The 15390-nt window shown below is 35.0% G+C and overlaps 2 protein-coding genes across 2 annotated transcripts; one reads left to right on the top strand and one right to left on the bottom strand.

The window, feature by feature from the left end:
• The first annotated feature begins 321 nt into the window (after positions 1-321).
• Positions 322-7848, top strand: LOC100377485 (methylmalonic aciduria type A homolog, mitochondrial-like). Its single transcript, XM_002737893.4, has 5 exons — positions 322-1040; positions 2758-2880; positions 3395-3565; positions 4334-4569; positions 4816-7848. The coding sequence occupies exons 1-5, from the start codon at positions 689-691 to the stop codon at positions 5125-5127; spliced, it is 1194 nt and encodes a 397-aa protein (XP_002737939.1). The 5' UTR covers positions 322-688; the 3' UTR covers positions 5128-7848.
• A 163-nt stretch (positions 7849-8011) lies between these two features.
• Positions 8012-15311, bottom strand: LOC100377636 (glutathione S-transferase C-terminal domain-containing protein-like). The gene is made up of 9 exons (XM_085497951.1): positions 15248-15311; positions 14049-14781; positions 12891-13648; positions 11914-12065; positions 11609-11724; positions 10978-11151; positions 10118-10282; positions 9589-9658; positions 8012-8979 (listed from the first exon to the last, which is right to left on the bottom strand). Exons 2-9 carry the CDS (start codon positions 14436-14438, stop codon positions 8831-8833), a joined length of 1974 nt encoding a protein of 657 aa, XP_085354077.1. The 5' UTR covers positions 14439-14781; positions 15248-15311; the 3' UTR covers positions 8012-8830.
• Between the last annotated feature and the right edge of the window lie 79 nt (positions 15312-15390).

Below are 15390 nucleotides of genomic sequence, written 5' to 3'. Positions count from 1 at the left end.
CATGTTAATTTCACATTCATTCCATCAATTGTGCATTACATCCGTAATTTGTTATTTCCAGTAAATAATCACCCAGTCCAGGTGAGTCAGGAACGAAACGCTCGCTGCCATGATAAAAGGGAGCATTCTAAGTTCAACATTGAGCATATATATGTTAATTTGGGTGTCATTGTTCAGTCTGATATTGCATTCATTTAAAATATTTTCTGACATCTGGGTGTGGATAGTAAATTACAAAATACTAGTATCAGATTCGGCGATATTGTTTGTAATGGATGAGAATTTGATAAAAAATTACAATCCGAATGTGAAAATAATTCTACGCACAAGGATGATGAATTAACATGTGTACGCACGCGTGGTGTGTACGTGAAAAACCGTCTGAAAGCAGATCGACCGCGGACGTTGACCGTAGACATGCGCACTTCTGAGTTTAGCTGACGGTAATTGGTTTGTTTTTTCAAGTCGTATTTGTGATTTACGATATTTTCACTATTCCACGAACAGTAAAATTAGTAGTTCAACGAACTCTTTCACTACCAGCGTTCATGGAATGTTTGGAACTGCACGGCGATAGAATATCAGTCACAATCGGTCATCAGTATCATGTCTGTCATTCTGGAATAATTTACAATTGAGTACACACATTTGGAAATTATACCATTAAATTAAAACATACAACGGGATAATGTTCGGAATGCAATGTATGATCGGTCGACTATTGTCCTGTTCAAAATACACACGATGCACCTCGACTGTGTTCAGAAAACCAGTGATTGTGACCACTGAAATTCAACACCGCACCACTCAGACGCAGCATAAAGAGGACGCCCTTACGACTGCAGATGAAAGGCTTGTCCAAAGACTGTACGAAGGTGTTGTGGCGAAAAAAAGAGCCAGCCTTGCTGAAGCCATAACTCTGGTAGAATCAGTCAGTCGAAAAAAACGTGCACTGGCCGAAGTTCTTCTTACTGATATATTGGGATATCTTAGGAAAAAAGAACAACAAAATGACGGAAAGCCAACTTCCTTCCGAGCAGGTAATTTAATGACACTGACAGCTTGAGTGTGGATAAGTATAAGGGCTTAAATGTAATTATGATCAAGGGTTGATAAGATGGGGGCATGTAAGCGGTATGATATGCGTTGAAGATGTCATGCAAAGCCACACAAATTGCGAGATGTTCACAAAATATTCACATGCACATGAAATGAGTTTTATGATATCAAAATTGCATACCCCTATAATTATAAATCCTTGTTAATAACAATACAGTGAAAGACAGTAAGCTGTACTATAGTTTTTAAACAGATTTCTAAATGTATTTAAATACCCATCATCAACTTTTTCAAATTTAAATACTGTAGAATACTTTATTTTTGCTTGGACTATTTTTCGCTGGTGGAATGATTCAGTGAAAATAAAATCCAGTAAGTGAAATATATTTTACATTCAAAAAGTCTTTTCAGGGAAAATTAATTCCAGCCAAAATAAAGTATTTTACAGTAGCTCAGCATTGTCTACATCCATATTGCCTTCATGTGACATAGCAACTCTGCCTGCCCACTCATTCTAAATGAGGGTGCTTGTTCATCATATAAGATTGGTATTAGAACTCTCAATGATACAGTGAAAGACACAAGGCCGAAGCTTGCTTATAAACATGTTTATAAAAATTACAATAATACGATACATCGCCCCTCCCCCACTTTGTCTATGATTATAGCTAAGAATCTATATCAACATAAGCATTGTCAATTATCTTGAGGAGGTGTGAGGAATCCCGATGTGGCGTAATTTTGACCAGTGATGAATGTCTTTGCTTAGATATAGCTATCAGGTGTTTTTCTAGAAAAAAAACTGCAAGAGGGAGCACTGCAATTCAGCGGCGCCACCAAGTGGGGGAGATAAGGTTCTCCCTACAAGGGTGTGGAGTTTTTGATAATTCTCAGTTAAAATGGAGCAGTCTATGGCTTCCTTGGGGCCAAAATTACTATCAGACAGGTCACAGTTGAAGACTGTGGCCGTGATCCCTGGTCAATCAGAATTTTATGGTTGCCAGAGGATCTGCTCCCCAGGGTGAGGGGGCACATGGCCAAGGCATGAGGGCGCTGCATCCCTGTTCCCTTGTTTAAAAAAATTCCTGGCAATGCTTAGGACTCCTGTAGGCATTACATGTGGGAAATCTCTTGTGTGGAATATCTCGTAATGTGAATGTGGGGGGAAAGTGATGCACATTGTAATTGTAGTAAAAGGGAGTTAAAAATCTTGTTTCTGTCTGTCATTCAATATTTTACATTATTTCATATCTGTAGAATAGAAAAATGACAGATTTTCACTTAAAAACCTGTATTTGCACTCATTCTAACATTAAGAATTTGTCTTTCTGGGTAAACCATGTCACCAAAATCGATTGAAAATGTTCAAGATTATTGACATCACATTCAAATGCTTTTCGAACATGGCACAATATAACGTGTAGCGAAAATAGAATCCTGTTACTAAATACATACAAGCAGTGCGTGATATCATCAATCTCCGCTACTCTACAGCTGATGCAATTGCCATACAGCTTTTGTGTTTACTTTGCACTATTCCCATGATAACCTTATGGTTCTGTAAATATTTGTCTTGAAAATTCAGTCTACATATCACTAGTATTATTGCAATCATGCAAAAATACAAGGAACATATTTTGTGTAGCAAATTTAGGTGTTGGTGATCTTATAATATATCTATATATTTTTTCCAAATAGGGTTGACAGGGCCACCAGGTGCTGGTAAATCATCCTTTATAGAATGTTTTGGTAAATATTTAACAGGAATGGGTCATAAAGTAGCCGTCCTGGCTGTGGACCCATCATCTTCATCAACTGGCGGTAAGTTGGAAAAAAGTTAGTTAGCCAACAGCAACTCATTGATCCATTGTAAATGCACTTACTGTGAATGTGATGACTTGAGGCTATGACGTTTAGTTTAGTTATTTGCATAATGATATTGATACATTGTATGGAACATCTCGTGAGTATTTAGACTCAGTTCCAGGCCTAGAAGTTGAGCAATAAACATCATAGTTACAAGTGCTCCTCTCGAGTGCTTTATTCTGCTCTCGATTTGGTGATCAATACTCACTTGGTTGACTCTACCTTGAGAAGTCTGTTCTCAGTTTACACTTACCAATGTGCTGTTGAATTGATGACTTCATAATACATGTAATGCAAGAAACTGGTAAACTGAATTCTGGTTGCATTTTCTATATAAATAACCCTTGACTGTGACAAAGTCTTACTTACAATGTCTGAATCAATACCGCTAATAAATTATCCAGGAGACATCACTTTCTCGCATGCACACCTATAAACAATGAATTTCTCTCGTTAATATTGTTTGTAGGATCGTTACTTGGTGATAAAACTAGAATGATAGAATTATCACGTGATATGAATGCTTACATTCGACCCTCACCCACTAGTGGCAATATGGGCGGAGTCACCAGAAGTACCAATGAAGCTATATTGCTATGTGAAGCGGCTGGCTATGACGTTGTACTTGTTGAAACAGTTGGTAAGACTCAAGATATATATTATTATTATACATCTGTCACCGTAACGCCATAAGTTACAGCGTGCCGTAATTTTGCGGTATTTTCATCCTACCATATTAGAAAATGCGAATTCCAAATACGGAATGATTATGTGCGTAAGCGTCCTCTAATAATAAAAACAAACATGGCTGCCACCAGGGTTTGACGGACTCCACACAAAGAAGTTCGCTGATTCTTCTCTAAACTTTTTGGATTTCGGCATTCCCATGATGTGTCCTTGGAAGGAAAAGATGTATAATAATAAGGTTATTACGAAGATACCTCAAAGTATGCACGCCGGTCAATACTTCCGCTGTACTGTCTTCATGCATACTTTGAGATATCCTCATAATAACCTCATATTATTATTACCATTCGGCCATGCTGCACTTCCCAGCTCGAGCTTCTTTGGATTTATTTGTATAGACGTAAAACCGAATAAAGCCAATTGTTTTTTTAACACTCATACCAATTCTGACACATTCTGAGAAACTCAAAAGACAAGATTTTAGTTTATTGTTAACTCCAGTTTGAATGTCACACATCCCATTATGTGGGCATTGAAGAGAAGCATGCAAGGCAATTTATTTATTAGAGATTGATGGGAAATTGACACTGATTTCGCTGCTTGTCTAAATAAAACTAATAACTGGCATTTGCATGAATGATAGTAAAAATGGTTGAGAAACATACACTATTCATGTCAGGGAAAAATAGCGTTGATCTTTGTATAAATTATTAATTCACAGGCGTTGGGCAATCCGAGTACGCTGTTGCTGATATGGTAGATATGTTTGTTTTGTTGATACCCCCTGGTGGCGGAGACGAACTACAAGGCATCAAGAAAGGAATCGTAGAGATGGCCGACCTGATTGTGGTAAACAAAGCCGATGGTGATTTGTACATACCAGCAAAGCAAATACAAACTGAGTATATCAGTGCTGTGAAATTGTTACGTAAGAAATCACGGAATTGGAACCCACAGGTATGTAATAAGAGGTCAACATTCAAGGCAATAGATGGCAGACACATGTGATAGTGGTTTATGGGTCGTTTTACCTTGTTTGGTGCATGTTATTTACATTTTCCGAAATATCATTAATGTCACTTGTGATAAATCAGCTGTGTTAGTTGACATAGTACTTTTGATATACAATACTACTGAACTATATCTCCAGCTTTTTGACATACACATCAAGTAATCAAGTTGAACATTCACTCTTCACAACAGGTGTTAAAAGCATCATCGAAAAAGAAAGACGGGTTACCCGAAGTGTGGGATGTGATGACAGAGTTTTACAAGACCATGGTGACGACTGGCGAGATGAAGAACCGACGTGCTGTGCAACACAAAATATGGATGTGGAACCACATCAAAGACAACATCCTAAAGTTGTTTAAAAATCACCCCGCTGTAAAACCTCAAATAGCCTCACTCGAATCCAAAGTGGCTAAAGCGGTAATAACCCCTGGATTAGCCGCAGACGTTTTGTTGAACGAATTTGTCAAGTCAACTCAGACTGATGACAAGTCTAAAAGTTAATGAAGTAGAAGTTTCCTTCAATTTTTGCATGTCAGTTAATATTATTTTAATAGGTAATGTAACGATAATGAGTTAAACAACATCAATACCACAAATGTGAAAAATCACTTGCTGATGAAATAACAAAATCATGAGTTCTTACAAAATTTAGTTATTATTTTCTGTAATCCAAAAACTAGTCTACATGAGTCTTCTTTTGATCTTCTAAACTATATTTCTTTTCTATGTTCATAATTAGATTTATTCTGATTATATAAAAATCCCATTATTGGTTAACATCACCTACATCATACCAAGCAACTACACAAATTTCATTCAAGTCTCGTAGAATTAGCAACCAAATGAATATCATGTTGCAGATTACATTCTAGTAAGGCACACTTAAATTGCCTGAAGAGAATTTGCATACTCATGTAATTTGAGGCGATGTAAACTGGTGATTGACACATTGGATGTTAATTTATTGTCTGGTTATTGTAACATGTATGTTAATTTAGGAATGGAACATCTTGTTCATCACCAGTCCATAAACTTGTCACTTTTGTCAATTACTGTAGAATACTTTATTTTCGCTTGGAATTTATTTTTCTATTTTCGTTGAAGGGATGAAAATAAAATCCATCAAATATACATTTTTTCCTATATTTCACATTAAACTCATCAAAAATCAGTGAAAATAAATTCCATACAAAATGCCCCAAAAGCCTTTTCAGCGAAAATTAATTCCAGCGAAAATAAAGTATTCCACAGTAAACCAGTGTCAAATGTTGGACTTTTCTTCAAACATTTAGAGCCTATAACCGATGAGTCAATAGTACACAAGTCAAATGTTTTGCTTCTTTGGTACAAACTGTGTATTATTGATGGGCTTTTTGTATTTTTCAGAAATGTGTGATGATCCCCTCAATTTAGGAAAGTCAAAGTTCACTTGTTATTGTGATTTGTATTTTTATCGGCAATGCATGCTTGTCTTTAAATCCATTATACCACTAGACAAATAATATAGCACAGACTGAGATAGTCAGCTCGTTCAGTTGAAGTACAGTGCCAGCTACATGTTTATGTTCAAAGATATGTCTACATGTTTGTTTTTTCTTTAAAATTTCAAAAATAATTAATCAACCTAGATTCAAAATAGTTTCAATCAATACATATTCACACATTGGTTTGTGTGTTCAAATCGTAATTTTAAGCAATTGTAGAATAAGATCAGGCAGATAGTTTGAAGATGTGACAAAAACAACTCTGTAAGCATGAGGTTAAATCTGGTCTCAAGATATGCCATATTTTTACTGAAGGAACTGGTTGGTGCTACTTCAATATGCTTGAATTTTTAGTTGCATAATTACCTACGCAACAAAATTCAAATCTGTAAATGTGCTTAACCATTATAATAATAATTCATGCTGATAATTGCATTTTGACCCCACCAAATTTTTGGTGGACAAGTACTTTAACTGAAGAGCTACTGATTTGACATGGCCATCACACCAAGATGCATAAAGAAGACCTTCCCAAAATACCATGCATGACTAGTCCCCTTGGTATCGCTAAGTTGTCTGGCTAGTCCCTCTGTCTTGATCACATTATATTTCAAAAACTTGAATCAAATGTTCCACTTTTATTTCAGCAGGAAATACCAATATATATAACTGATGTTAGTTCGAAATGTTCGCTGAACTTTCAAAATATCAATGTTTCAGTCAATGTGTATGAATATCCAGAATATTCAACAAATTCTATTGAAATATTCAGCAGTCAAGTGGCATTATTTACACAAAATATCGTACTGATTGTTGCATTAGATATATAATAATTTTATTATATTAATACTGTTTATATTTTTTTAATTTGAAAGGCCTGTGATTGGCTGAATCTGTCTGCATTTACTTGTTAGCATGACAAATGAGAGACTAGACTGAAAAATGAAGAGATTAAGTGTTATCCCAGAGTCATCTGATAAAAGTCCTTAATTTCAAGATAGAAATCTTATTTACAACTTGTGTGTGCACAAGTCTTGATAATCAAATTAATATTGATGCCGACACAAATTTAGATGTACATCTTCTCAACCAAATTAGAAAAACTGTGCAATTAATTTATCCAGATATTACACAATCATAATTAATTCCCTTAATAAATTTAACTTCATTTTAGAGTCCTTATACTGCTGAATGGAATTGGAAGAGTTGCTGGATCAACGTTATTGACGAGTTCCCAATATGCCAATTTAAATTACAATATAGTAAAGTCATGTTTGTGGGGCCACTTTGTGTGTGTGTGTGTGTGTGTGTGAGGGGGCACATAATGCCAATGATTTGTCTTTAATAGACCATTTTTTCGTTCACTGCGAGAACACGTGTCATGCATGAAATTGCGTTGTAGTGACGTCATGTGGGACAAAAAAATCACCTATTGCAGTGATGTCAACTAAGTCTAGAAAAAAAAGAAAATGCACCTCGCGTTTTTTCTGCTATTTTGCATACTTACCGTGAAGTGTGCCACACAACGTAGAATGGTAAAATATTTGTTTTAAGAGGATGTTTTGTCTTTCTAAACTCTTTAATGCCTTTATTTAATAAATGTTGAAGATCTCTTGCTGTTGCGATATAGAATAGTCTTGTACAAGTATCGCTGAATCATTTATTGTATAGCGCCCTCATACTGAAATACTTTTGTTTTTACAAGTCGGCTGCTAATAAAGTATTCGTTATTTACAAATTGTCTTGTGTCTAAGAGTTCTTTGAAATGATGTTTATATAATATCTTGGTTAAATATACAAACTTTTTTTAGCCATAGTTAAGTAGCTGAAGCGAGTGATACTACAAACAAATGTTTAGCAAACCCATCAAGTCTTGTTTGTATTAAAGATGTTTCAATGAATACATTGTATAGCTTTCTTTTAATGGAATCTGACACAAATTCAGTTTTGAAGAAAAACAAAGCTGATACATGTATCATGTCGGGGGTACTTCCACATCACGCTAAATTAAAAAGATACAGCTCTAGAACTGGTACTCAACATGTCAAAGACAAATACAATGTAGTAGAAGCCACACTCTTCATTTATTGCACAAACTAATAAAACAAAGTTAAAAATAAATTATACTATGTTATCATAAAAACAAGTTCATAATTGGAGTGACCTCATTAACATCTTTTCAATCATTAACTGAATCATAAATAGCTGAGAAATATTCTAACGAAGAAAAACTGCACGACAAACTCTAATTTTAACTTTTGTTCTTTTGAAATGAAATCCATAAAGTATGTGGATCTTGCAAAAATATGAATGCAAATGAATGATTTCAATGCGATGTTCATCACACAACAAATACAGTGTTTTGCTACCCTTATCCATTGGCTAACTATGTTATGTACCTCTCTGATGTTCCTGTCATTCCAGCAACTTTATTCAATGATAAGCCACCAGGAATATATTTATGCTAAAATATACACATTAAAATGATACAGTTGAATTTAAAAATGTGAAAGTCAAATTAATTTCTTATTCAACAGAAGAGATTCACAGGCATTCTTATGAGTAAATAATTCAAGTTAATTTCCTATTCAGATTTTGAGTAGATCATTACGATTGATTTCCTATTCAACAGGAGAGATTCACAGGTATTCCTAAGAGTAAATAATTCAAGTTAATTTCCTATTCAGATTCTGAGTAGATCATTACGGTTGATTTCCTATTCAACACGAGAGATTCACTGGTATTCCTATAAGTAGATCATTCTTTGGTGAACATGTGGGTGGTTCCATCGTACACACGCTTACATTATAACCTTTCTCTCTTGCAGCTTCTGCTCTATCAAAGTCAATCAGAGCCATACTGGTCTTTCCTGTAAAAACAAAAGACAAAATACTATCACATACATAACAGGTCAGAGACTAGTATCTTTACTGTCTTGTGAGTTGGTAGCTTGTTATATTGTTGTCTTATTGCTAGACTATAACAAATATTATGCTGTAAATGTATTAATTAATCACTGGCGCATAATTTTGATATTTTAACTCACATGAACATGTCAATTACAATAGAATGAATGCATTGTTTCACTTGCAAATATGTGAACACAAAACCCAGTGAATATGCTCAAAGCATTTAAGATAAATGGTTTTATATTACCAATTTACAGTACCCATTATCCTAGTAGTGTTTATTTATGTAACTTCATGCTTGGTCTTTTGCTTTTGTAATTGTCATTTTTTTTTTCTTATATGCATATTAGTAACTATAGTTTTGGTTTGTACATAAGGAGATTAGTAATTTGCACATATTTCGCTAAGTATCAAAGATTGGAATTTTTGTGCAGAATGCGACATTTCCTTAACTATTCAAAATGTTGGCCAAGCTGGGCTTGAACCACAACATGTATAATCTATCTTCTGAACCAGTCATTACAGTTAAAGGCACAGTTATGGCATTGTCCCTTCTCCTTTGATCTTACCTTGCTTAGCTATTTCAGATTGGAACTGCCATGGTGTCTGATCCGCAGAGTGACCCAAGAGAATGTACTCCTTTAATAAAAGAAAATATGATAATAACAATTTTGAAAAATATCTTGGAATGATACGCAGATTAAACAAGAATTTCAACAAAACGACCTATTAGTCGAAATAGCTTGACTGTCATTGTAGAGTTTCTTCTTCAAACAAAGTTCATAAATGTACTGTATGATATATTAACTATTGCCATGTGGGGGGTATTAGCGTGTCCACAATGTTCTTGTCATATCACAACCAAGATACTTTATTTGCTATTTATTTGGTAATTACAATTGTTCACATCTTGTTTAAAATCTAACAGAGGTCAACCAATTGACCCTACCATACCAAGTACCAAAGCAATTGAGCCAGTAGTTTTCAAGAAGAAGATGAAAATAGACAATCACCAACATGAACAGTGTCGCTCTGTCATCTTTGATGACAGTGGAGCTAAAAAATAAAAAACACTTATTAAATTAGATCTCTTCCTACCTCTTCTGTAAGTTCATTTCTCATCTTCTGACTTCTTGGATAAGTAATAACGTGTGTTGTGTGTACGCTGCCATAGCAACAAGGTGCTGACACAAATGCTGCATTGCACTGTATACACTTATCCAGAACCATATCAGTTGCAACCCCACATGCATGCAATGATACCTACAACCAGAAACAAACGAGTTATTAAGTACAAGGCCAAGTAAAACGCTTACAGAAGTGATGGGCCTTGATTACATGCGTTCGGATACAAACTCAGTTTTCTTGCATATAATAGATTCAGCGATAAATTTACACCATGATTAGAAATACATGTGTATTGATTTCAAGAATGTGTGTGTGTATGTGTACATTTCAGTATTTGCAATGACCTGCAATTGTATTTAAATGTGTCAATTGCAGTTGGTGTGGTTAGTATGATGGATCACTATAGCGTGATGTTGCAGTTCTTGCTGGTGGTTTGACAGTCGATACAAGACATTCATGTCTATAATATCTATTATGACACACACTTATATGACAGACATAATACAAACCAGAGCTGGTCTGTGTGTGAGATTCCTTCCTTCCTTACATTATGCATTCCTAGCACTAAAATAGCTGCCAATTAGCCATAATGAATCAAATTGTAAAACTGTAATTGGATGTGCAAATGTGTGAAGTTTGAACATGTTCAGCCACGCCCGAGATACAACTTCATAACAGTGTTTGCTAAAAATAATGGCCACCAGTCAGCTATTTTGATTGCATCTGTACAAGGACTAATAAACAAGATTATATACTACTTTGAATATAACTTAAAATGCAAACATGGAAATAAACAGCAGGAATGAAATAAAGTACAACCTTAAACTCACCCCAATATCAAACTTTGCCGTGTAGTAGTCTAAATTGCCATTATATAACGTGATATTAGTTAATTTGAGATTCTTAACTCTCTTCTCGGCACGCTGCAAGGATTCTGCTTTATTTTCAACCAATGCAATGTGACACTCTGGTAACAGGTATGCCAATGTGATACCAACATGTCCCTAAAATAAATGAATAATCTATAGAATATAATTTACGTCTACACTGACATCACAAGGCATACTAACACGCTTGAATCCTTGCTATATTATAATACTAATTGGATTTGACCATTGTTATCCACGGCATATTTGCTCAATATTTGATTTGCTCCATAACATGGGCCTTTAATGTGATTAAATTCACGATATAATCTGAGACGAATAAAAATTATACCAGCTAGTGACAGATTTGTGTTGTAGCATCAGTGATATAAGCTTGGAGAGGAATAAAAATCACAGTGAATCAGTAACAGTAACAATGTATTATAGATTTTTGATACTGTTTCACTTTTGTAATTGTCATTGGTCATTGAACATCGTTTTACTATTCTAAATAATTAAAGTTTCCATTGGCTATTGTGAATGTGGTGTGAAAGGGTAAATTAATATTACTAAATAAAATAAACCGAAGACTAACCGAGCCACTACAGAAATCCACAATAGTGTGACCAGGCAGGGCTATCGTCGTCACAGCAGATACAATATTTTCTATCTGCTGACATTTTCTTTGAGATCTTTCTTCAGTTACAGTACCTGAATATAAAGCAGTGATTGTGTAAACCAAATTAGTAATATGCAAATCAACAAAGTATTAATATTAAAGAAAGATCTATTTTGTTTATCTTGTTGTCATTTGGATCCATTCTTATTTCATGGAAGATAACAATAGTTACGTCTATTGCAAGATAATTCATTTCAAGAGAAATGCAAAATGTACATCACCTTGTATAGGCTGTACATCCTCCGGTAGATCAGACCATGAGAGTTTTATTTTATCATTTGGATGTTTGTCCATTTTTACTTCAATACCACTTGACTTCAGTTTATTAATTAACAACGGAGCATCCCTTCGCATGTTTGTCTTCAGAGTTCTCCTGAAATATGTGAACATAATTTATTCGCAAACTTTCATGGCATCAAGCACTTACATAATTTTTCATTCAAAGTATTATTTAGTTAAAAACTACGTAAATTTATTAAAAAGTCTACAAAAATATTAAGTTGCAGCTAATGCCCCTTTAAGCAGCTATGTATTTAAGCTGTAATATAGCCAAACTGAAAGGCTGCAATGATGGTATCCAAATATGGTAATTAATTTTATACACATCTTCCATATATGGAAAATCGTGTAACACATAAAGTTGCAAGTATTATAAATCATGTGACACACAAGTTCCCAAATACGGTAAATCATGTGACACACAAGTTTCCAAATATGATAAATCGTGTCACACACAAGTTCCCAAATATGGTAAATCATGTGATACACAAGTTCCCAAATATGGTAAATCATGTGATACCCAAATATGGTAAAAATTCCTAAAGTCCAAAATAATTGCTTTCAGATTATTTTTATTTTAAAACATGTAATTTATCTTGCTAGAGACAGATACATCAAATGGGACAGGCATTTTATCATTCCAACCTGTTCGATGCACAGACAATTTTAATCTCCCAAAATGCACAATAAATCTAGATCTCTAGCTGCCACCTGTGTGACTTATTAGTCAATTGGTGTGTCTTTGTGTGCAGCTAGTTAAGCTTATTTCCTGACACACCAATGATGTAACAGAACAATATACATTGATATAGAAATCAAGATTTATTCAAAATCAGTTCTGCTAGAGGGCACACTCGTTGTCACATACCGGTATATTAAATATTATATTGTTATCATAAGATGGTACAATCATATTTACCGTGATTTTAAAATTTGTTGCTTAGAACAGACAGCAATTAAAGCTTCTGAATTGATCCTGTCACTGTCTACATCACCGAACGTCAACGCACAGATTCCAAAACGTGAGAAAGTTTCACTTATGAATGGAACAGTCATCATCTTGTTGTACCACAGCAAGATTTTAGGCATTTGACCAAGAAACGATTGGTCACCTATTTCCATGGCAACTGATAGGTACTGGTGTAAGCATGGTAACAGCACCAAGTCGGAGAGAGTCATTTCAAAACCTTCTGCAAATATATGAGGCAACACTGGCAAACTCTCCACTGGGATGATTTTTTTTGAGTGAGGATTTCGCCATTTTTTTTTCTGTGTCTTGCGTTGTGTGACATTAGGTACCTCAACTGTAGTTTTTGTATTTTCATGATGTAACTGCAAACGTTCCACACTAGAAACAATGTCAACATGTCCTGTTGAATGGCTGTCATCATCTTTTAAAGTTTGTTTCCCAGCAACAGCATCGCCTTGTATCTTTACAAAACTCTTACTATCGCCACCAACATTCTTTTTATAAACTTCTCGACGTTTCTTCATGATGTTGCTCATAGCAACGGGTTGTGACAAGAAACCTTCAAATTTCAAAACACTGAATGGTATTGTCCCGTTTCGATGATTGTGCTGGCAGAAATAACTGATGGATTCTGGTATTTCTATTTCACATAGCTTTGTCCATTGACTTGATTCTGCACAAGATTTGAGACAGGTCTCATTATAGCCCTAGATGGAAACAGAGGTGTCAGTATTACTGTTAACTACGACTGATAATGTGTGTAAATAATAAGGTCTCTCACAATCATTTTGTGGGATTCATTAGTAGGGAACTACAATGGTTAGGTAGTATAAAAAAAATCTTGCTTGGAAGTTCAAGATTCTCACAGAAGTCATACAGCTTTGTTTAATCTGTCACATACATTCATGCAAGTCCAAACCCTAGCATTGGCGTAGCCTATTTAACACACTCACATCAGCACACAACATATTTTATTATTAGATAATTTCTCTGAACAAACACATGTACAAAATGTTATTGTCAAAAGGTTAATAATTTACAGACAGTCAAACATGGCGAAGAAAGCCGTCTTGATTTGGAAAGGCCTGATAGAACACCTTAACTTACCAATAATTTTAATAGCTCCCTTTCTGGGTGTACATCATTTGCTATGTATATTAAATTCCTCAGTACATTAGCGAGACCATATTTACAACAGTTTATTCCATTGTGATTGGTTAGCAGCACAGGGAGCTGACACTTCTGAACACATGCTGGGATCACATCTTTCTCTTCCACTTTGATATTCAAGCCTCTGCCTGTCCCATGAAAGATGCTGTCCTCTTGACTGCCATCATTTGCCACGACACGGTCATTCCTCACAAGCACAGTTTCACAAGTCTTTGCTGTAAGGTCACAGAATGCATACAAGAAGACTACAATCTGACTTTCCAAGGGAAGGTTCTTTCCATTGTTGTCATGGCAACACAAATATACTGACTCCTTTGGTGATGCCATTTCTTCTTAATATCAAGGGTTTGTTCACACAGAAATCTAGAAACCTAATTCTGTTGATATACAGGAAGAGAGATATCAATAAAAACTGAGCTAATAATTAGTTTCCTTCATTGTGTTTTTGGCATTGGTTATTCGCATCTTGTCTTTTAATATAATATTCTTGTACATTGTGACACATACTATAGTCTCTGCATGCAAGCAGATTCTTCAATCGGATAGCCTTTCAGTATTGAGTCAATAATTTGGCTTGTACGTGCAGGTCAACAGTTTGTGGAAACGAAAAACATCGAAGTGATCTTTATTCTGCATTCGGGTGTATTTAAATTCAATCAGTTGGCTGTCTCTGAAATGATAATAGAATGTACAAAGGTATCCTAAAAATAATAGCACCTCTTAGTCTGGGGATATGAATCAATAACATCAAATAACACTTGCTGGAAAGGTGATTGTGACTAATACAATTCTTCTTTGTTTTACTGCATAGAATAATGTAAATAATCTTTTTCTGTTTTTTTTTTTAATTTTTTTATTTCCAAGCAGATTTTATTTCTTCCAATGTACTATGTAGAACGCCCCTCCCCAAAGCTAAAGTCCACTGACAAAAGAGTGCTTCACGAATTATCAACATGTGTGAATAGTTGCAAGATAATTATAAATGGCCATAGTACTTGTATTTAAACTTAGAAGCATATACGACACATCGTGAAGTAAAAAAGAACCCCTTGTTATAACCGAGAACCTCAGCCCTTGAACATACTTTGGAATGCCAATTCAACATATTAGTATTGTAAAGATTCGTATATACTCACGATGAATCGCGCCAAATAAACACGCTCACACATGTCCAAACGCGGAAGTAACAAGCCCGGGGAACTAGTTGAGTCAGGTTTCCCGTAAGACAGAAAATGATTGGTTGAAATATTGGAGCATCTTTTTTCAGCCAATCACATGC

Source organism: Saccoglossus kowalevskii, chromosome 4 (assembly GCF_978046115.1).
Source record: "Saccoglossus kowalevskii chromosome 4, keSacKowa6.1, whole genome shotgun sequence".
NCBI lineage: Eukaryota > Metazoa > Hemichordata > Enteropneusta > Harrimaniidae > Saccoglossus > Saccoglossus kowalevskii.
The sequence above is the reverse complement of the archived record's forward strand: the minus strand, read 5'-3'. Positions and strand labels throughout refer to the sequence as shown.